At 42.3% G+C, this 23,133-nt stretch overlaps 4 protein-coding genes across 5 annotated transcripts; 3 read left to right on the top strand and 1 right to left on the bottom strand.

Moving 5' to 3' along the window:
* The first annotated feature begins 38 nt into the window (after positions 1-38).
* On the top strand, positions 39-3,835 carry LOC143330894 (UDP-glucuronosyltransferase-like). The gene is made up of 5 exons (XM_076747653.1): positions 39-971; positions 1,860-1,991; positions 2,299-2,386; positions 2,499-2,718; positions 3,175-3,835. Exons 1-5 carry the CDS (start codon positions 111-113, stop codon positions 3,455-3,457), a joined length of 1,584 nt encoding a protein of 527 aa, XP_076603768.1. The 5' UTR covers positions 39-110; the 3' UTR covers positions 3,458-3,835.
* A 3,956-nt stretch (positions 3,836-7,791) lies between these two features.
* LOC143330087 (granzyme B-like) lies at positions 7,792-9,423 on the top strand. Its single transcript, XM_076746281.1, has 5 exons — positions 7,792-7,957; positions 8,052-8,205; positions 8,431-8,572; positions 8,867-9,127; positions 9,256-9,423. Exons 1-5 carry the CDS (start codon positions 7,906-7,908, stop codon positions 9,421-9,423), a joined length of 777 nt encoding a protein of 258 aa, XP_076602396.1. The 5' UTR covers positions 7,792-7,905.
* On the bottom strand, positions 9,181-13,520 carry rabl3 (RAB, member of RAS oncogene family-like 3). The gene is made up of 8 exons (XM_076746282.1): positions 13,359-13,520; positions 12,606-12,697; positions 12,227-12,356; positions 12,027-12,141; positions 11,746-11,896; positions 10,820-10,891; positions 10,137-10,175; positions 9,181-9,969 (listed from the first exon to the last, which is right to left on the bottom strand). Exons 1-8 carry the CDS (start codon positions 13,402-13,404, stop codon positions 9,913-9,915), a joined length of 702 nt encoding a protein of 233 aa, XP_076602397.1. The 5' UTR covers positions 13,405-13,520; the 3' UTR covers positions 9,181-9,912.
* A 91-nt stretch (positions 13,521-13,611) lies between these two features.
* On the top strand, positions 13,612-22,704 carry gtf2e1 (general transcription factor IIE, polypeptide 1, alpha). 2 transcript variants are annotated; one of them, XM_076746279.1, is made up of 6 exons: positions 13,612-13,805; positions 14,306-14,601; positions 14,954-15,111; positions 18,959-19,154; positions 19,949-20,187; positions 21,423-22,704. In XM_076746279.1, the coding sequence occupies exons 2-6, from the start codon at positions 14,312-14,314 to the stop codon at positions 21,881-21,883; spliced, it is 1,344 nt and encodes a 447-aa protein (XP_076602394.1). In that variant the 5' UTR covers positions 13,612-13,805; positions 14,306-14,311; the 3' UTR covers positions 21,884-22,704. The 2 variants fall into 2 exon arrangements, with proteins under 2 accessions (XP_076602394.1, XP_076602395.1); XM_076746280.1 differs by having other exon boundaries at positions 13,633-13,805; positions 14,309-14,601.
* Positions 22,705-23,133: the final 429 nt, after the last annotated feature.

The following is a 23,133-nucleotide window of genomic DNA, read 5'->3' as shown; positions in this document are numbered from 1 at the left end:
GCAACCTGAACTTCCTGCAGAATTTAAAAACACACACATACATAAAGGCACCTCTAACCAGCTACCACTAGTTCTCACAGCAAGCCAGCTTGCAGTACAGAGAGGAGGCAATGAGCTGCAGGGTGTGGTTTCCTACGCTGGGGCTGGTGGCCTGGCTGTGCTGCCTCAGTCTGGGGACCGTTCAAGGGGGGAAGGTGCTAGTTCTGCCTGTGGATGGAAGCCACTGGCTTAGCATGAAAATACTGATGAAGGAACTCATCCGCAGGGGCCATGAGGTGTTGGTGCTGGTGCCTGAAAGCAGCCTCTTGATGAAAGGCTCAGAGAGCTACAAGACTGAGATCTACCAAGTGCCCTATACCAAGGCTGAGTTGGATGCGAACTTCGATGAGCTGAGGGAAGGAGTGTTCCTCAAGCCACCAGAAATCACAGATATGTTCATCAACGTGCAGCGTTTGATTACCTTTACTTCTATGCAGGTGAAAGGTTGCGACAGTTTGCTCAACAACCAGACTTTAATAAGCCGACTGAGGGAAGAGGGCTTTGATGTCTTGCTTACAGACCCGTTCCTTCCCTGTGGCTCCATCCTGGCTCATCTGTTTTCCATTCCAGCTGTTTATTTCCTGCGTGGACTTCCCTGTGACCTGGATTCAAAGGCTAACCAGTGCCCTACTCCTCCTTCCTTTGTTCCTGTGTACTTCTCTGGTAATACAGACACCATGACCTTCCCGCAAAGAGTCAAAAACATGGTCATGTCTATTGTAGAGTCCTACATGTGCAGAATAATCTATGTTCATTTTGACGATCTGGTCAGCAGGCATTTAGGAGGCGGCATGACTTATAAGGACCTCACTGGTCATGCTGCTTTCTGGCTTCTCAGATATGACTTTGTTTTTGAATGGCCCAAACCTGTCATGCCAAACACAGCTTTTATTGGAGGTATCAACTGTGCAAAGAAAGCTCCTCTTCCTGCGGTGAGTATTTAAAGAATGCATGCTAGAGCAGTAAACATCTGGATGAAGGCAAATGCCTTACATTAAGCTTTGATATTCTAAAAGCTGCACTGAAAACCAGAAAAGCACCCCTAGTAGCTAATATTAACAATTGATCAAATGCCAATGTATAATGTGAGCAAGGTCACTCATAGGGATCAAGTTTTGGGGAACTATCAACCAATTCTGCAGCTTTACGAAGCATTTGTCTCTTTTAGCTCATTGATTTGGTGGCCCGCAAAATCACTCTTCTTCAGCAGCAACTGGTCAATTAATTTCAGGGATAAAAATGTTCTGACAAAGTTTGCAACTCTTTAATAAACATAGTAGATCATCTAGTAACTAAAGAGCTTGGTGTTTTTCAAAACTGAGTCACAAGGAGAGTGAAAAATGTACTTTGATTCACCTGTGGCCCAGAAACACAACCACAAATTAGTGCTAATGTAGGGCTGTGTCTGCATGATGTGTAAAAAAGTAAAAGCATATAGGTTCGCTAGCATGTTGGCAAAATTAGCTTTGTAAGGTGATGTGTTTAATACATGCGTGTTTCAGCTTGTTTTCTTCTGTTTGTCCACGGCGCAAATTACTGAAAAGAGTCAGTGTGTGAAATCTGAGTCAAGAAAAGCAGATTTCTGGACTGTGTCAAGCGTAATCCAAGAAAAGAGTTAATGAGCACTGTGGAAACAGGTAGAAAATACCCTACAAAAGCAAAAAGACTGTGCTTGTAAGATCGCTTGATCGGGTGTAGTTTAAAATAAAAAGATGAATAGATCTAACCTTTTATTATAAGTAAACAGCCATACAATCTACACCTGGGATTTTTTTCATGTTTCTTAAGGTAATTTTTGTGTTTTTCCAAACTCCCTGCAGGATTTGGAGGAGTTTGTGAATGGCTCAGGAGATGACGGCTTTATTGTCTTCACCCTGGGCTCAATGGTGCCCAGCATGCCTGAGGACAAGGCTAAAGAGTTCTTCGATGCCTTTCGGCAAATGCCTCAAAGGGTAACGATAACCATTAAAGATTAAATCACTTGACTCTTTCAGTCCAACAACCGTCATCAGTCTATGCACAGAACCCTATGGATTACTTCTGTTAGACTGCTATTTGTTCTCTGCAAACAAAACACAAGTTTCTAACTGCACAAGCACAGAAAACACATTAGCTGGAGATCTCAAACTCAGCATATATGCTAAAGCCTTAATCAGTTTGAACCGTAGGACTTTCTCCTCTGCCATGCCTTGTTGTAAACATGGCAGACTCTCTTCTCATAATGGAAACTGCTTTGTAGTGACGAGGTTTATGTTTCAGGTTGTGTGGAGATACACTGGAGTCCCACCTGTAGCTGTATCCAAGAACGTCAAACTTCTGAAATGGTTACCTCAGAATGACCTCCTCGGTATGTTTATCCAGAAAATGTATGCAGTGCTCCCATCATGTCATAAAAAACTAATTCAAACTAATCAAAGTGTATTCTATTGAAATTACTCGGCTGTTCCTGTGCTCCTCAGCCCACCCCAAAGCTAAAGTCTTCATCACTCATGGAGGTACCCACGGCATCTATGAGGGTATCTGTAACGCTGTGCCTATGGTGATGTTTCCACTGTTTGGGGACCAGGGGGACAACGTGCACCGCATGGTCAGCCACGGCGTAGCAGAGAGGCTCAGTATTCATGATGTGACGGCTGAAAAACTGTTGGCTGCACTGAACAAAATCATCTATGAGAAAAGGTAAGATGGAAATCAGAAAATTCTCTATACATACAAATTAATGGTGCCCTGTGTTTTCTTGTAAACAAACAAAAGCTGTGTTTACGGTCAGCGTTACTCACCAAAATGCATTGTGGATATTTATTTTTATCTATTTATGTATTTTATCTTACATCGTTCACATTTGACTCTTCTTCTACACAAAATGGACTAATGAAAAACACTGCGATACCAATAGATTTATCAGTTTTTTTTAATTGCTGTTCTTTTAGCTGCGATACCAGCAGTGTCAAACAGACTTGGCTGCAAATCAGGACTAATCCCTCTCTGTAGACTGACTTAAATCTTTCACACCTGATTTTCTAAATTTACAGTGTAAAGAGAATTTTGCTAATGTAGTCCGAGGTGATAAACTGCCGGCCTCGTGGTGATCAAAACTGTTAACCTTTTCTCTTTCAAAATATCACTTCTCTCCAGCTACAAAGAGAAGATAGTGAAGCTGTCGCGGGTGCACCTGGACCGTCCCGTTCAGCCTTTGGACCTCGCTGCTTTCTGGACCGAGTTCGTCATGAGGCACAAAGGAGCCGCACACCTCAGGGTGGCTGCACATGAATTAAACTGGATTCAGTACCACTGCCTGGATGTCATCGGCTTTTTGCTCATTATTCTCCTAACTGTTCTGTGGATAACACTCAAATGCTGCTTGTTCTGCACCCGCAAGTGTTTGAGGAAGGGGACTCCAAAGAAGAAGAAAGAGTAGAGTTTCTAATGCAAAATTTCTTAGATTTACTAATTCTGTAATGAAGTGAATGTTGGAGGTTGAAACACTGCAATCACATTTCAAACTGCTGTAATCTATATACTGTGATGTATGTATGAACTGTATATGTATATATGCATATATATGTGTGTGTATGTATACATACATACTGTGAATATGGACATGTTTGTGAGTGTGTAATGTGTCTGTATGTAGAATATCTGTGTGTGTGTGTGTGTGTGTGTGTGTGTGTGTGTGTGTGTGTGTGTGTGCCTGTATGTGTGTGTGTGTGTGTGTGTGTAAAATCTCAGCCAATATGCTCTGCTGGTACATTGTCATGTGTAACATGATGCTGGCAATGACTGACTGAAGCCATCGTCCAGGAAACAAATAAAATTGTCTTTTTAACTTGATGGATTTATTTGCAATATTATTGCCAAAGACTAGGACAAAAATCTGAGATACACTTTGAAGTGGTCTCCTTTGATGTGCAGTCCTCTGGTTATGGGGAAAATGGTTTTATTGGCTGCAGGAGTCGATTTTGGTTATTGAGGATGGAATAACTTCAGCCAGCTGAAGAAGGAGTCCTATCAGGCTTGTTTGGCTCATGGGAGTCCTGAGGCAGCTGACGGGTACCGGCAGGCTAAGCGTGTGGCAGCTCGGGCAGCTGTAGAAGCAAAAACTTTGGTCTAGGAGGAGTTCGGGGAGGCCATGGAGGAGGACTACCGGTCGGCCTTGAAGAAATTCTGGCAAACCGTTCGGCGCCTCAGCAAGGGGAAGCAGCTCTCTATCAACACTGATTACAGTGGAGGTGGGGAGCTGTTGACCTCGACTGGGGACATTGTCGGGCAGTGGAAGGAATGCTTCGAGGATCTCCTCAATCCCACTGTCATGTCTTCTGCAGAGGAAGCAGAGACTGGGGACTCGGAGGTCGATTCATCCATCACCTGGGCTGAAGTGACTGAGGTAGTTTGCAAGCTCCTCGGTGGCAAAGCACCGGGGGTGGATGAGATCCGCCCCCTCAAGTCACTGGATGTTGCAGGGCTGTCCTGGTGGCTCAGGCATCTCTATCGGATGCCCCCTGGACGCCTCCCTAGGGAGGTGTTCCAGGCATGCCCCACCGGGAGGAGGCCCCAAGGAAGACCCAGGACAGGCTGGAGTGACTATGTCACTCGGCTGGCCTGGGAATGCCTCAGGATCCCCCTGGATGAGTTGGAGGAAGTGTACAGGGAGAGGGAAGTTTGGACGTCCCTGCTCAGACTGCTGTCCCCACGACCCGGCCCCGGATAAAGCGGGTGAAAATGGATGGATGGATGGAGGGTGGAATAACTTACTTTGTTTTAAAATTGTTTATTTCTTATGTACAACACATGGGCCAATGCATTAGACTGCATTCACAGACTTTTCCTTACCTGAGCATTTTGAGTAATATAACACCCTGTCATTTCTGCATTTAAGCCACAGAGGCTGATGTCTCACTGTCAGAAACTATAAGACAAAGTAGGATTTATTTTGGTTCTGCTTTTAACTTGCACCTCATCATTTTAGTTTCATCAGAAAATCAACTTGTTTGCTGCCAGACTACAGTACGAGCTAACCAACAGGTCATGTTGTTAATACATTTTATTTAGTACCCATAGCAAACAAGAGTAGCCAATAGCCTGCTAGTTAGCAAGATATGGCTATTCCCTGAAGGAATACCTGGAAGCTGATAAATAAAACCACAGTCAGGGCTTGTCAGTGAGTCAGTCAGTTGTCAGGAATGTGCATGAGGGCTTTGAGAGACTGTTAGGAGGGAACCAGAGGGCCGTCCACTCTTGTTTACAAAGCAAAGTTCGACTTTAAACCAGTGACCTTTGCCAAAAATTTCAAACCTAAGTGAGCTGCAGTTAATGTATCAGAGGGCTCTCAGAGGCGGATAGCAGAGAACCACAGGACTGTCCGCTGCTTTAAAAAGCAAAGCCAAGCAGTTTTATTAGTCTCACAACTATTTACACTATTTTCTTTTTGGTCTTTTGGCAGGTACCACTGTGTGCACAACACAACAAAGAAGTAATAGGACACCAGTTTAAATACTGCTCCCTTCTTACTAACTGCTGAAGTCGTCCCCTCCAGTATACTGGTGTTTGTTACAGTGTGCAGGCTGCAGCTGCAGCTTCTGTTGTGCTGGTTACCCTCTCTGCCTGCAGGCTGGGGTCATGCTGGTGGAAACCTCATAGCTCTAGCAGTATTGGCATGTCTTCCTGCTAGTAAGGAAGCTGTTTATTATAAGTGGAAACTTCTGTAAAGAGTTGACAAACTGCAGCGACGGTCACTGAAAGGACTGCAGTGAGTTCAAAAGCTATATTTCTCATCTTTTGCAGCGTCCGTTTGTATATCCTAAATCTTTTATCATTTCACTGAGCTACATTTAACATTCGGTCTTTTTTTTCTTTTCTTTTCTTTTTTTCAAATTAGCAGCTGACGACTGACTGCCAAAGATCCCTGCCTGCTCTCATCAGTGGTTCAATGCAAATCCACCTGAGCCGTTCACGTTTCTGGAAAATGTTGCAACCAGAAGCTTCAAACCACATTAGGATAATTTGATAAAGCCATCTGCCTTATCAAAACGGCCCCAAAATACATTTTTTTCTGTGGCAACTGAGAGAGCGAGATACTTAATAACCAATCCTGGTCCAGTATTACATGTATACAACATAAAATATACTGGAAGCATCAACGCCTGCTTCTGCTTGAGTGGGACTGCATTGTCTGCACTAACCCAGTAAGTTCCCCTCCATAAATAAAACTGAAAGATATCAGAGCAAACCACTGACCCAGCCCAACTGGTCAACCATCTGTTTCTGAATGACTTTCATACTGGTCCATTAACACCAGAATTTAGAAACAAAAAAAAAAAAAAGAAGACAATCCACACAGTGTTACGTATCTGTTTATAACCCTACATAAGCATATTTCCCTCCATTGCAATCATAGTAATGTGTGCATGCTGCTGGAAAACACACGTATTGTGCATCTCCTCCACCTCAAAGGTATGTGTGTACTGTATTTTGCTTTGTCTGACTGCATACGAGGGCCAAACAAAATATGACTTGCGATCTTAATTGACAGTATGTTAAGTTTTTCTCCATAAGAATCTGGTAACAAAAGCAACTGCAAATGTTTAAAACTTCACAATAAAAGTCAAGTGGACCGTTCTTTCTGATCTGCCATTGGTATCAGAGATGACTCTACAATCTAAATCTAAATGAATGGGACTGCTGTTGCCATGAAGTTCAACATGTTACAGTACCAGATGTGAGGTAAGTAGGTCATATGAATCAGGCCGCTAATTTTCCATCTAAAGTGTATTTTGTGCACACAAAATGCCTACAGCTCCATCTAGTGGTCAGTGGACAGAATGGAACATGCTGTCTGGTTTTACCAGCTCCACCGAAAAGCCTCTGCTACTTTTTTGTTTCATGTGTTTCATCATACTCAAGAAATGTAACTTTATTAGAAATACACTTGTGTGGAGGATTAATCAGACATCATTCTTCCACACTCCCTCACCAAGTACATCATTCGACTCCATCCTGCTCGCATTTTCTGCAGTAAATGCTCACTTGTTGGTTATTAAGGGTTTAAAATTTTAAATGAAAAATATGACCGAATATTAACAGCTTAAATAGACTTATAATCTACCTGCAGATAGCATACCAAGGTCCAGACATGCACAACGTCTCTGAAGATAACACAGTCCAGCAAACACCTCCAGCAAACAAGTGCTTAGCTTATCAGGTTCAGCACAGTGTTTACGGCCTCTCGAAACGTTTAAACACTGTACTTCAGCTCTAGGGCAAAATGCTAACATGTGTATGTGTCTTTTGAATAAGAAATTTACTTTGGCCAGGATAAAAAAAAAATGTGTGTGTAGTTCAGAGTGTGTGCGCTGACTACTTGTGTTCACATTGTGGTTAATGTGGCCTGAATACAGCTTTCCACTTAACCATTTATCTTTCACCTCAATGCTCTTCCTTTAAAGCAAATGTGGCCTTTGATAAAAGTCAAACAGTCAAGCATGAGGATATTTGAGAATATACGGTAAATGTGGACCTTTTTGACGTTTGGCTAAGAAATAGATGGCACACGCAGACTAAACTCCTCTTCATTTCAATATTCACTTGAAGACGTATGCAGTAAAGTGTACAACAGTGCTCCACATTCAGATTATGAATGATTTAAAAACAATGCATGAGCACTAACTCAAATGACAGGTTGATAATCTGGTTGTATAAAAGGGTCTCACTCATGCTGCAAGGTGTGACCTCGCCCCTTCTGTGGAAGAATGATTTTGACGCCTGCCCACAAAGTTTCCGCTGTGGGAGTCGATGGCTGACTACAAAAGGTGGTGATGATGAGGGGCTGCCAGCCGAAAACTGTTCAGCAGTCACTTCTGTGCAGCGACCATGATCCATGTATACTGCTTTATGTTTTTCTTTCAGCTGCTCTCCCTCACAGGTAAGATGGCGAGAATATGATTGCTGGTAGACAAGAGACGAGAATTTTGCAATTTGTTATCTGTTCATAAATGTACTGTCTGTCTTCATGTCAGGGGCTTCTGAGAGTGGCATAGTGGGCGGGAACGTTGCAAAGCCTCATTCCAGACCCTACATGGCGTCACTCCAGTTTGATGTTGATGGACGGCACTCATGTGGTGGGATACTTATTCGGGAGGACTTTGTTCTAACTGCTGCACACTGCAACAAGTGAGTTTATTACACATCAACAAAGAATCATAAAGCAACAAGAAAAAGGTTTATTTCATGTCACTATCAGTTAAAAAAAGCTTGTTGTTATACGTTTGTCATAGTCTGATATTGAGAAAAAGACATTTGCTATCAGGGGTTCCTCATGGGGTTCCAACCATTATATTAGCCTTTATCATTAATGTTTATGTGTGTTTTTACATGATTTGTTCTCTTGTTTGTCAGAGCTCAGCAAAGCATGAGAGTGGTACTTGGAGCACATGACATCAGCAAAAAAGAGAAAAGTCAGCAACGGATAGAGGTGGATAAATACATTCCACATCTGAAATACACTGGAGGATATGATTACGACATTATGCTACTGAAGGTAAGTAAAAGTGCACAGGTTCCTATCATAACTTGGGTGTTTTTCTGCATGAAGCGGTTCGTACAGTGGAGCTGATGCTATCCTCTCACTTTCATTTTCTTGCATCTTTGCACACGGATATGTGCACTGAAGCTGGTCAGGATGTGGGGGATGAAATGCTTTACCTAAAACCTCGATGTAGCTTTAAGAGGACATAAACACGTCTGGCGGATGGGCGAACTGTTTCCTCAAAATTTCAGATGAAGCAAATTCTAACTGCTGTGATTACCAGCTCTACTGTGTCCTCTTTCACAGTTAAGGAACAAGGCCACACTGAACAGGTACGTGAAGGTCATTGGACTACCGAAGAAAAACGGGAAAATCCCAGCAAACATTAACTGTGCCGTTGCTGGTTGGGGCAAAACCGGAGACAACAAGCCTTCCTCAAAGGTGCTGAGGGAGACCACGGAGAAGATGCAATTCAGCTTTGAGTGCAAAAATATATGGCAAAAATACTTCAATAGTGATCACATGCTGTGCACCAAATTTGACAAAAAGAAGGGAGGGGTTTGCCAGGTAATCAAATCAAACTATTCAAACCACAAAATACATCAATAACTCTGCAAACATGGAGAAAACTGTTTTGTTTTATTCATGAAAAACAGGTGTCATCTAATCCAAACTTTGCTGTGTTTTTTTTGTAGGGTGACTCCGGCGGACCACTCATCTGCAACAGCAAGCCTCAGGGGATAACAGCTTTCACCGCAAAAAATGATTGTAATAATCCCAAATATCCCCATGTCTTCACTAAAATCCATTTCTTTCTCCCCTGGATTAAGAAAGTGATGCAGGGACCGGGGAATGTTGCATGAGCCATGATCCAGGTGCCCATTATTCACTCACTTATTAAACAACATGGTGTAAGAAAGCAAACGTTTAGAGAATTATTGGTCTTAGTTTAGGAAAAAAAAAAATGAAGCTGGTGTATGTGAATGTTTTGCGTGTTTAAAAAAACACATCTGACTGTATTGAAAAAGTCTGGAATTAAAAACTCACTGTACATCTATAACATGTCCTTTCACACCATCTTTACTGAGCATCTCTTCATTTCTAAAATGTGCTCAACCCTCTTTTGCATTGCTGTGCATCTGTGTATGGATTTATTTTTATTATTGAAGAAATTGTATATTTTGTGCACAAGTTTATGTCTTCATATAACAGCAAATGAAAAAAAAAATGCTTTGCATAAAGAAGAAACGGCAGTGAGACAAAACAGTAGGCGGACGGGCGGGTGAGTCACAGTGAGTGTGATGGTTGATTTGTGGCCAAAGGTGCTACAGTCAAACCACAGACTACTGCTGTCAGTCATAGTGCAAACTTTTGAAGTTGAACCGTTTTCTGTCTGTGAAACCCGTCATCTGCAGAGAAAGTGAAAGAAATAAACAGTTCACCCTCAAATGGAATCTTAGTCTTCGTCAGTCACAACTGAATTCTGATTGTCTGGTGAAAATTTCCTTTTACCAAGACTATTACAGCATTGTTATTTGCTGATGTTATTAAGAGTGGAAATGAAAAACTGACTCACCTGACTTGGATCTCTTGTGAAATATCTCTTCTCTATTACCTGTTAAGAATGTGGGAGGTTCAAGTCTTTCAAAATACAAAACCCACATACCCATATATACACTGAAAGAGGAGACTTTGTACTGGAAGACTTATTTTTGAAGATACTCACTTAACTATCCATTAATTCAATGTCAGGCTTTGGTTACAAACTTGGTAGAACACACTGATCCAGGAAATGACATGATTTTCTTTCTATTTGACAAGTATCCCTTCCAACAGTATGCCATAAAATAGTTTTTATCATATACCTGTCTTAAATAAAAAATAATTTTAATATCAAAAAGGTTACTGGGTTTACTTGACAAAATTAAAGTTGTTATTTGGAAGGTTTTATACTGAAAAATTCACCTTGAATATCAGTTTACCAACAAAATATTGTTCCCTCAGGGTAACGTTATGATTTGAGCACTGCATGAAAACCAAATTATTGTACTTTAAATAATTAATGTAACATTTGGCAAATCTTTCATAGACTGAAGGAGGTTGAATGACATTTGATGGTTTCTGCTCCGCTCAGTACACCCACTTCACAGAGAGTGTATGTGAATAAATCTCCTTTTCGCACAGACTCTATCGTCACAACCGTCTCAACAGGAACAGAAAATAACTGCACATCACATTGCAGAGGTTTGGCTTTCTCACCTTGTCAAAGAACCTGCTAAGCTTCACTGCATTTGACGTGCCTGCAGCAAGGTATCGCGGGTTGGTGCAGTCCTGAGAAAACAAAATAGCACATCAGCCACATTCTCAAAGGAAGTGAGTCTTTTCTCCATCGGGTGAAATCTTTATGTGCAGAGTGCGAATGTGATAACAGCTTCTTTCAAATTATTTCAAATGCTTTAGTTGTTTAAAAAATAAACAATCCTGCTTTAAAAAAATAAAAAATAGTGATTATTTGTTTGCCATGTCTTCTCTAAAATTACCACTAGGTGTCACCAAACTACACTGTTATCATAGCTTCCTGATCTGAGCTCTTTATTCGCCAAAGGAGGAAGGATTTAGGGCGAATATCAGATCACTCGATTCCCTTCATACACATGTAATATTTAGGTTTACTTTCTGTGTCTCTAATCCACAATTGTCCTGTTTTTCCAGCCATCAGTAAGATGAGATGTGCTTTACTCTGCACCTCTGCTAGCATTTTCAACACACCCTAAATTAAATTATTGAGAATCAAGGACAAGTCTTCCTCAACACACTCATAACAGTCATTAATTAAGCAGCAGAGATAAGAAAAGTCATCCATCACTGGTGCAGCGTGTGAGAGGACTGAGGACAGTCTTCTCCTTTCATGTTCCTCATTTTCCAACTCGGCGCTGTTCTTCAGCTGTGCTGTCACTGTGGTGAGCTTTGCGCTCTCTTTCTTGTACCAGATGCCAAACACCACTCAAGCATTGCAGGTTTACTTGTCTTGTCATAGCTGAACAATGTTTTTATGGAACATTTCCCAAACAGAGACTCTCCAATAAGCTCTTATTTTAAGACATAATGACGCCAGCAGTGTAACAGATTCAATGCTTTAAAGGGGCTTAAGGTCAGAGCCAGTACGAATGCAAAAGTTGACCTACAAGATTGATCTCCTCCGCATTGAAGTCTTCAGACAGGAAGGCCGTCCGAGTGAGAACTTCACTGCGTTTGTTCTCTGGGATCTGGTCAAACTTTGTGCCAATCAGCAGCAAAGGCACTGGATTCTCAGCAAACTGCTCTCTATCATAGTCACTGCAGGGGAAAGGAAGAATATGACTTAACTCCTCAGTATCCAACATATTCAACTGCAATTTAATCTAATCTTGACAATTGTGTAAGTGTGTATAGATTAGTGTGTAAACCCCTGAAAAAAACAACTTACCCGTTTGAGACGATAACGCCTGTTGGAGAGGAATCCTTGTTTAAAGCTTCCAGTGACCAGCGGTAAAGATTCTGAGAGGATTTCTTATTTGTTAAATCATGTACCAACATAATTCCTGAAAAAAAAGAAGAAAATGACATAACAACAGCAACCGCAATGATTTCAGATTTCTTGAAATAATCACGTAAAATCATCTTTACCATTAACTGAATTGTAGAAGACTGCTCTTGTGCTTTTGACACTGCTGGCACTGCCAACAGATCCTCCGACATCCCAGAGTTCAATGTAGTAGGTTTTCTCCTCCGGGGTTCCCTCCTTATAGTCTTGAACCTGAGGTTTAAGAGTTATATTGACACTTTGATTATTTTGACCATCTAGGCATCTGTACTTTTATACTTTTCTATCACTTGTTAGACCACGTCTGGTTCCAACATTACAGCCTTTACAAATATTGTCATTTAAACATGTTTTGTGTTCAATAAATAGAGTTTATCTGAGGCTCGTTAGGATGCCAGCAGCAACATTTTTAGACCTCATCTCAGCAACATTTTAAGATTAAGCAGTGATCGATCTGCTTACCCGTACATCCACAGAACAACCAACAGTCCATGATGGATTTCCTAACACCTGATTCTGACACAGCAGATGGACCAAGGAGGACTTCCCCACCCCTGTGAAAGACGAGAAAGGTGGGTGGATGACAAATGTGCTGGGATCAAAATAAACTAATGCACTGTCTCCTATGCACAGGGACACACATATGTCTAGTAGATCATAATATTTGGCTGTCAGTCACTTTCAGCTGATTGCAAGTGGAATGTGGGTTAAGACGTTCATGTTTTACTTGATAACAAAACTCCATTGAAAAAACACGTCAGTGTAAAATATTTTACGTTTCCATCAAAGCATATATGTTTTAGAACAACAGTAAAAATCTTTAACGATCTTTTAGGTGTCAATATTTGATTCGGCAAATATGTCTCTATAAAATTTCAACTTTTGGCGTTGGTTTGTCTTAAACAGAGCAGTCTTCTTTCACGCAAAAGCAGCACTCAGGTCAGCAGTGACCAGCGTGAATACAGGTGCAAGTATTGCTTTTAAACTAAGCATCACGTGCTGGTCCACTTTAGTCCTTAATTCACCGGCAGACACAATTATGTTGCGTCAGGTTTGCCATTACAGCGGACTTCTGACATGAGTTTGAAGTCCCTTGATTAAAGATTCAAAGGGTTACAACGCGGAAGACATTTGGCTATGATAAACAAACGTCTTTCCAAAAAAGCAGGCACTTTCATATATGACTTCGAGTTGTGAAAATGGTACTTAACTTACCGGAATCTCCTAAAACTAATACTTTTACCCTGTCAAGAGAAGCCATTTTTGGTGACAGCTGCGTCCCGGAAGAAAACAGTGCAATTCCCGCCTGCAAATATTAGTTGTCTAATCTGATTGGTTACAGCGCTAGACAGAAAGCAGAGCCATTCGTCAAAATCTAAATCAATCAACATTCTTTTGTTTCTATTGGTTATTGTTGCAAAAGCGTCGGCCATTGAAATTTAAGAAAACCTTTGCTGCGGTTTGGTTTTCTTTCCGGGGTTGTCTTTTCAATACAAGTAGCAAAGCGTGCTAGCTAATCCAACAGTTTAAAGATTGAGAAATAAAAATGTCTTCCGTGAGTTGTAGCTGTATTTGTTAGAAGAACTGTCCGCGTTCTCTGAAATGACCTAAGAAAACGGTGGCTTTAGCGTATTGGTGGAACATAACGTTAAAGAGTATTGGGTAAGGTTGGCAATACATGGCTAACGATTTGCTACAAACTAACTTCATGTTAGCATACTTAACGTAAGGCAACAGTTAGCATCGGCAAGCTAGAAGTAGCACTATAGATAATGGCTTACTGGTAAAGTAAGTGTTACGCTGCTAGCTAGCTTTTATCCTCACTAGTAGTTCCAGCCAACGTGCTGCTGTAGTGTTTGTTATTAGTCTTTGTTCTTGTTAGCTATCGGTAAGCTAAGTGAAGCTTCCTCTATCCAGCAGCCAGCTCGCAGTGTAGCTCTGGTACCGTTAACCAACACTTCGTACATGTTGGCTCAAAGCCACATGGCATGGTAATGTAGAAGTTGTCCCCACTTAAGCAGATATGTATATGTGTTTAAGCAAACCTTATTAAAGGACATGATCAAATTCAAATACTCAGGTATTTCCATCAGTGTATCCATGCTGCACAATATGTATTTCATGCCTCTCATAGTTTCTTCTTATCTCATCTTTCTCCACAGCAGAAGATGATAGAACCAGAGCTATTAACCGAGGTCCCTGCAGCCCTGAAGCGGCTTGCCAAGCAGGTTGTAAGGGGTTTCTATGGCGTGGAACATGCCTTGGCCCTGGATGTGCTCATCCGCAACCCATGTGTACGTGAGGAGGACATGCTGGAGTTGCTCAAGTTTGACCGCAAACAGCTGCGCTCGGTCCTCAACACCCTGAAGTCAGACAAGTTTGTCAAGTGCCGCATGAGAGTGGAGACGGCCCCTGATGGCAAGACGACACGGCACAACTACTACTTCATCAACTACAGGTGGTTATTTTCTTTTTGAAAACAGACATAGCAACACACAATATCTTCTCATTATTAGCTGGTGAAGTTTGGAGAAACAGAATACAGGTATTGGCATTGTCCATGTCTCATATCTGCAATATTTGGACAAGCTAAGCCCACAAGACTCTCAGAGTGAATAAGACCCGTACTCATCTGTCAAAACTCACACTAAAGCAACTCAGCCCTAAAACACTAGAAACTAAACAATAGATTACATGTCTAAATTACATACTTTTTATAGGCATGCAGTCCTTCATTTTTTTCTGAAAGCATTTGTCCTCCTATGTCAGTATGTTGCACACTATAAAGCGTTACCAACCTGATGTTCTAGGGTACTGGTCAACGTGGTCAAATATAAATTGGATCACATGCGACGCCGCATCGAGACAGATGAGCGAGACTCCACCAACCGTGCCTCTTTCCGGTGCCCCTGCTGCTTCTCCACCTTCACCGACCTCGAGGCCAACCAGCTGTTTGACCTCATGACAGGTAAACACTGAGAAAAAATCTAAGTATCACAGTTGTGTAACACATCGGCGGTGTTGAATTTGAATTAGTACCATATAGTTTAAATTAGGTAGTCCCTTATTTGCGAGAGACCCAGCTTTTCAAGCGGTCTCATTTCAGTTGTTTGGTCCATACCATGGTCCGCTGTGCAGGCCAAATGAGCCGTACTAACAGGGCAAACAGAGCTGAATTAATTTTAACCGAACCAAACAGGTTAGGTGTGAAATCACCCATGGGTATAGTTGAGTTTTTCCATATAACCCAGGCTGAAAATTGTATTTGAAATGACTTGTTATCACAGCAAAAGGCCTGAAGTAACTTACTTTAAAATCTGAGTCTCACCTTGCTTCAATATGGGCTGACAGCTGTCCAAAACCCTGCTCCCAAATGGGCATCACATCACTCCCTTATCAAGAGGAGTTACCTATGATGCTGTGCTGGCTGTGTGTGTGTGTGTGTGTGTGTGCGCGCGTGTGCGCAAGCAGCAAGTCTTAATTAGCCTAGACAGAGTGTGGGATGGGGGTTATTCAGAGTTTAAAGGGAAGATACAGCTAAATAACCATGGCATTAGAGTAGACATAGACTCACTCTTGGTTTTCAGATTATTCATTGATTGACATAAACAAGGCATGACCAACTCATTTGAATCGGAATCAGGACCAAGACTTCGGTTTAATCATTCACAGCTTGTGCAGATGTATACATGCAGCATTCATGCTGTCATGGAAAAAGTGGTTTAAAGTTTTGTCCTCAATGCCTGAGAAAAATAAGCTGCAAGTGGTAAACTACTCCCAGTGCTAAAGCCATTGAGCAAGATATGATGACATTATAATCCTCAACAGTTTAACAAGAATCCAGTTTTTAACTCAAATAAAAAGTTTCCTGGTGGTGCAAAATTCCCAGTTGATTTTGTAGGAGGCGGAATAATGTTTCAGATGTTTACGTACATTGATCATTGTACGTAAGAGGATCTGAGTTTGAAACTATGGCTTGTCATTGAATTAATTTTGGCTGTGTTCATTCATGAACTGCATTCATTCTCAGTCTGTCAGAATGAGCTACCATTCACACATCGTCTGCCAAACAGACCGTTTGCCAGTCAGCCAGCGCTGTTGCTAGGAAAGGCAGAGAGGTTGTGCTGCACAGGCCTTTAAAGAGGCTTCTTGTTCACCTTTCACTAAATGTTTGTTATCTGAAGTGTCTTACTGATGTGTGGTGTGGTTGGGTGTGGTCAGAAATGTGCTCTGCAGAACCTGTAACCACACCCAGCTGCTGTACTCACCTGCAGCAAGCTGAAAAGAACCACTGGAGGGCAGCAAAGACAAGATTTTCAGGTGTTGTTAAGTTGCCCTCTGTTTTTATTTGGTGAATAATTATAAGTAGTTGATTTGTTCGGATGAAAATCTAAACATTAAGGTTGTGCTTTGCCACCATCTTATTGAATATTGCTGTATTTCTTCTTCCTCATTCGCTGGGAGGCTGAGCTGGTGCTGCAGTTGCTTCAAAGGCTGAAATACATTACTTCTTCTTAAACTTTAAGCCGTCAAACAAATACATCACTGCTTTAGCTGTAATACGCCAAAACTAATTCATCTGCCATAATGTGATGTACCACAGCCAGCCTTGCTAAAGCTTTTTTTTTTATCAATGTAATGATTTGTTCTGTTTTACAGTGGAAGACATAGTATAAAATCTAATCAAATTTGACAAAGCTGTTTCACACTGTTCCAGCTTCATAATACAGAGAGTGCCTGGAACTCAAAAGTGCTTTCACAATGTCCTGAGGAGACCAGGTTTAAGGCTCATCAGTAAGAAAGAAAAAACCTGTAATGATAGCAAGTTTTATACTGTGGAGGAAAGCTGCATAGTGCCCACACACGTCTATATAAAGGAGTAGGATAACACACTTAAGTCCTCTGGTTATTTTAGAATAAGAACACAATTATGTGGGTATATCCACATCTTCAGGGATCAATATAAAACTTGCGGCCCAAAATGCCACATAAATCTAATTTGAGGAAAGAAAATGCACAATGCGTCCACACTGGATCAATACGTTTTGATAGCAGTGTAAATTACAGGCTGGAAAAAGTCCACGTTCCCGGTTTCCTGACGCCGTTCTGGAACCGTCAGCATCTTCCCGAGGACGCATTTCTAATCATCTTGCCAATTCCTTTGCACTTGTCTCTTGTTTCAGCATATCTCAGCTGGTATCAGATCTAGCTGTGGCGGCAGTAACCCTGCACCCTGACAGAGGCTGACAAAAACAATACTTGGAGCTCACGTACGATAGTTTGAGGGACTGGTTGCCTCTTCAGGGCCAGCAACACTCAGTATGACCTCACAGGGATGGGAACTGACATTTGTGGTCTTCCAGCCCATTGTGACCCACAAAGGAGAGCCGGAAACCCTCCAGCTCCCAGTTTTCACACTTTGCTGTGTGAATGTACCCTCCTCTTTTTGTAAGACGTGCTTTTTTTGTTACTCATTCCACCTGACATGTAGGTCCACCCAAAAATAGCTTCTTTTTTTTTTCTTTTAGCTGTGCAGAAAACATTACTTTCTTCATATCATTTCTTCTGTGATCAGTTGCTGCTCTGTTCGAGGTTTGTTTGAAACCTTTAGGAGTGCAAATATTAGCATATTCAAGGTGGAACCCAACCTGAGTTTGTGACAAAGAGCACCAGTGGGAACATTTGTCTCTCATTACTGAACAAGAGACCACTGCTATGCCCCTTAATTCGGTAATTAAATCTTTTGTGATGGAGAGAAATGATCTCAGTTGTTCAGTACTGGAGGACTTTCTTCATCTCGATCCATGTGGTTTTATTTTCCAATCAACAATCTCTCAAACAATCTCAAAATGCTTTGAATTTTCTTATAAAAAGCAGTATTATTATTTAATTTGTATCATTATTATAATAGTAGTAGTGGCAGTAGTACAAAATGCTATATGTACGCCATACAATAATGGCGTACATATAGCACGTCTCTCTCGAGCGCCGTCTCTCTCGTTCCCCACACACTCTCTCTCACCCACACACATATACACATATAGACACAGCACAGACATGGGGTCTGTGGTGCTGGAACAGTTCCCATCATTGAGACTGAAATCAGCAGAGAAGCAGATGGCCAAACATGTCTTGGTAGAACTGATAGGAAGCAAGTGCAGCGCACACAAGGTGCCACGGTCGAGCCCTCGGGTCTGCACTTCTCCACATACGCTAATGTTAGCTTCACGGCCAATCAGTTTTAAAAATGAAACAGGAAGTAATAAATAAACTGAGCAAGTACAAAAAAACAAATCGTGACAGCAGCAAGAAAGAGTCCTTTCTCAAAAAAACTTTTCAAGCCTGGTCAATGCTTTGCTGCGTATGAGACATGTAAATGAACCAAAGTTTAATCCATGTCATGGTTTGATTGACTGAGACTCCAGGAATAACTGCAACATGCAAGGTCATTAATCTGGAGGCTACTATTTGGTAGACTGTCAGCTTATGCTGCATGTCACAGCACCGCCAGTCACTTCTCTGTTCATGTGCAGTCCTTGATTTCTTTTTGGGTAAAATACGCCTCTTAGCCAGATGGAGAATGGAGCCTGGAACTGCGGTATTACAGGACTGGTTACAAAACCTCAGTTCCACACTCCACAGTGATGATCATAAAAGTGGTCATGCATTGTAAGTGTGTTTTGCAGAGTTGGTTTACGGCCTGGATGAAAAGCACAGGCAGTGCCTAACAGGCTCGTCTAAAGATCATGGGTACACACTAGCTGCTTTGGCCAAGTTACCTGAACACCCCCCTCTTGTTCTTTCCTAACCCACAGGTACATTTCGCTGCACCTTCTGCCAGAGGGAAGTAGAAGAGGATGAGTCCGTCTGTCCTGACGCCAGGACGCTGGTGGCACGCTTCAACGAGCAGATTGAACCCATCTACGCGTTGCTACGAGAGACCGAAGACGTGAACCTGTCCCATGACCTGCTGGAGCCTGAGCCTACTGAGATTCCTGCCCTCAAACAGAGGTCAGTTTCCAACAAACCCGACAGGAATTCACTTAGTCCCTCCAGTCAGCATCACATCAGTGTCCTGCAAAAGCAAAACTGCTGCACATATTTGGTCAAACATTATCAAACTTTCTGACATTTGTTTTCCTTTATGAAAAATGTTGTGAGCACAGCTTTTTGAATTTCCAATAACACAAAACAGACATTAAAAAAAAATTGGTTGCATAGTTATTGCATTCTCTACCTTAGAAAAGACAGATAACTGCACAGCCAGGGGTCCATCAAGCGCAAGATAGCTGGTGAGAGGGCAAGCCTCACCTAAAACCAAAGCTAATTTTAGTAATTAGAATTATAATTGGTAGATTTTTCCTTCGTGGTTATCCGTAAATGAAAAATGTCCTTTTTGATGAACTGCCATTTTGGTTATTCAGTTTGTTATTCCACATAATGAGATAAGGCAGCAGCTAAATCAATTCATGATGGAGAAGAGAAAAAAAGCTGAACTCTGCTGGTCTGTCTGGATTTTCTGTGGTATTGTGTGGGTTCCACAGCAGTGATTTTTTTTTTTTTTCTTGGTAAAATAATCAGCCTAAAAAAACTGAAAATGAGAGTAGTCCAGCCTTTCTCTCTGGAACAGTTCCACTGACGGCAGATGGGAGTTCACCACTGTTAACAGCAGTAATGGCCCGAGTAGCGATCCAGAGTTTCAGCTTGAATACATTACACGCTCTTCATTTTTCATGTTTACACGTGTATTGATTCAACTGCTGAAGATCACTGTTTAAAGGATATTTACTGAATCTGCCCTCCAGCCGAGAACGTGCCACAGCATCCGCAGGAAACTCTGCGAGCGGCCCGCACCGCGAAGCCTGGTCTAACAAAGGCTCATCCTACGCTGACCTGTACACCCAGAATGTGGTTATCAGCATGGAGGAGCAGGAGGAACAGCAGAAGCAGGCCAATGAGGGCAAGGCACCAAAGGAGAGGCCCGTCTGGTTGACCCAGAGCACCGTGCAGGGTGCTTACAACGAGCCTGACATCCTCAAGAACCGTAAGTGATGTGAAGCTAAGTGCTAACAGACCATATGGGGCTTTCACGCTGTTGTGATAGCAGCAGTATTAGTTTGTAGAAAAAATAGACATTACGCACTTCATTAGCTGTCATCAGCCTCAACCGCTCCATGTTAGCAGACTGGACATGAGCCAAGCAAAAAAAAAAAAAAATACCCTAACATAGTTTCTGTCACATTTTAAGGAGTTCTTATCAGATAGATGTATGTCCAAGTGTCCATTTTTCTGGCAAGTTTGCTTTAAATTATTTATTGGATGCTATGAAAAGTTGGTGTAACATCATGATTGACACTTAAGCCTTGATTGAATTGGATGGCTGTATGGGCGGGACATCCCATCTCCATCCCTGGATCACTACTGCACAGACTCCAGATGTGGTGAGGGGGGCAAGATCGTCTCGTGTTACTCATGGAAAATATGTTAGTTGACAAACATTTTGTTGTAATTTTCGCTAATCCATCTTTCTTTCTTTCTTTTTTTTTTTTTACGTCCTTGGACTCATATGTCTGTCTAGATGCCTCACAAAACTTAAAATGTACTACACACATTAAATAACCTGTCCTTAAAGAGACGCTGGATTCTACACATTGGTGCAGTTGTTTTTCCATTTCAAGCAAACCTTCCCCACTATCACATGATCGCCTGCTTCGTTAGTCAGAAGACTAAATTGCCGCCAACTCTCAGATACTGACTTCACTGACATTAATAACACGTGTTATTGCCTGTCTGTGGTGAGGTTTGCTAACACAGAAAACACCCACACCTTTGACAGCTCTTATATGATCTCTAGCATCAAAACATGCTATTACATGTCAACCCAGGTCGTCTCCCTCTGTCAGGGACCCTTCACCCAACTATCATTTTCTCACGTTGTTTCTCCACCCAAGGGCATGCAGCAATCGGGCCTCGCCAGGCTCCCATTGAGCCATAATTGCTTAATTGAAATAATCAGAGGCTTGATGAGTGCATGACTGAGCAAGGATTGCTCATTAATAAAAGCAGTCCTGTGGAAATTGCATGAATCATGCTCTGAGCGTCCTGTCTCTGAGGTGTGTCTCTGTACATCTGCCTCTAATGATCTTCTTGCCTGTAAGATTTTGGTGTCTTGTCCAACGCACAATGCGAAAATACTTAAAATTAGCTTCAACTTGAGCACCATAATTTCAGGAGTGAGTATATTTCTACTTTTGATACGTGATTTCTTTGTTTCCACAGATGGAGACGTTGTACCTGGAGCTCAGGATGGAGCAGCTGGTCTCGGAATTGGCCAGTCAGATGAGAATGAGGAAGTGATGCGGGCCCTGCTCATCCATGAGAAGAGGGGCGTGGCAGGAGCAGGTGGAGGCGTAGGCGGAGCGAGCGCAGCTGCCAGAGGGCTCGCTTCTGCCACAGCTAATGCCAGCGACTCCGACAGCGACACCAGCGAATCAGACGACGAATCCCCTCCAAATCCTCTGCCCACCACAGCTGCCCAGCTTCGGGCCGACGAGGAGGAGGAAGAGGACGACGACGAGTTCGAGGAGGTGGGCGATGAGCCGATGGTGATGGTCGGAGGTCGGCCGTGCTCGTACCGAGAGGTCAGCCAGAGGCCAGAGCTGGTGGAGCAGATGTCTGCACAGGAGAAGGAAGCATACATTGAAATGGGACGAAACCTCTTCCAGGACATGTACTTCTGAACACACACACACACACACACATTTCTATCTGCGCACCTCTACACACACATACTGAAAGAATTTGACGGATTGGCTTTGAGTTCCCGATTGTGTACTTCTGCTGTCACACACTGTAAAGGTGATATCTGGGGGAATATCTGTGGACACAAACTTCTCAAGAAGAAAACAAGATGCTGCTCAAGAAGTATTCAGTCTGCGTCATGCTCTCACGTTCTAAGGACAAGCTTTGACAGTGTTGACGAAGTGATCACACCTTAAGTATTCTGTCCGAAGTATTTTTTGCTCTCAGTCACCAAACCGGAGAGGAGCTGGCCAACTTGTTTTTGTTCTTTTTATTTTCCTTTCAGCTGTAAGATTAACAGGCTGTCTCGCTCCAGTTTTCGCCGTGTGTCTCTGTCGCACTTCTCCCATGCATCCGACACAACCGATATGCTTTAATCAATACAGCTGTCTACACGCAAGCCCATGCTTTATGCTTCACGTCTGTTTTCTTCCAACTGGTGTGTAACCACATTAATTGTGTGTTGGGGCTGTGAGCTCTGCCAAAAGACATCTGAGTTCATAGCAGGACTGTGGCTGAGCAGTGTGATACTGGAGGACTGAAGCCGCCACCGCCGCCGCTGATGATGATGCTGCTGCTGGTCTGCTGACATGCTGCTTTCACTTCACTGCCAGTGCAAACAAAGTGTTAGGCCGAATACTTTCTGTCTTTCTGAAACAAGGTCGGGCTGGATTTTACAGCTCATCTCAGGCAAGAGAAGATATGAGTGAAAGCATTTGTTATTCTGAAGAATCTGTAATAAAAAAGATACTGCAGTACAGCAGCTTGCATGGGTGTATAATGTCTATATAGAGTTATGAATGTATAAAAGTAAGACGGCACTGTGAGGTTTATACTCTCAACAGAAGTCAACAGTCCACACCTTGCTTATATAAGTATACAGAATATTTCATCTGTTATGAGCTGTTGGCTCGAAAAGCAGACGCTCCCATTGAAGTGATCATTAAATGATCTAAGCAGCCAAAGATATGAGACTTTAATGAAATATGTGTCACTGACAGTTAAACCTGCTTCGGGAAACAAGGGCTGTGAATACTTCTCAGTTCACTTTTTGAATTCCTCTCATATATTCACTCCATGAAAATGCACCTCCTTTTTTTATGCTTTGCACAATGTAATGCCTCCTGCTAATGTCGGGGGGTCAGTGGTCCCTCCGCATTTCTCCCTCTGATGCACACGCAGAGCTAAT

Source organism: Chaetodon auriga, chromosome 13, assembly GCF_051107435.1.
Source record: "Chaetodon auriga isolate fChaAug3 chromosome 13, fChaAug3.hap1, whole genome shotgun sequence".
NCBI classification, from domain to species: domain Eukaryota; kingdom Metazoa; phylum Chordata; class Actinopteri; order Chaetodontiformes; family Chaetodontidae; genus Chaetodon; species Chaetodon auriga.
Note: the sequence above shows the minus strand (reverse complement) of the source record. Positions and strands in the feature narration are given on the sequence as shown.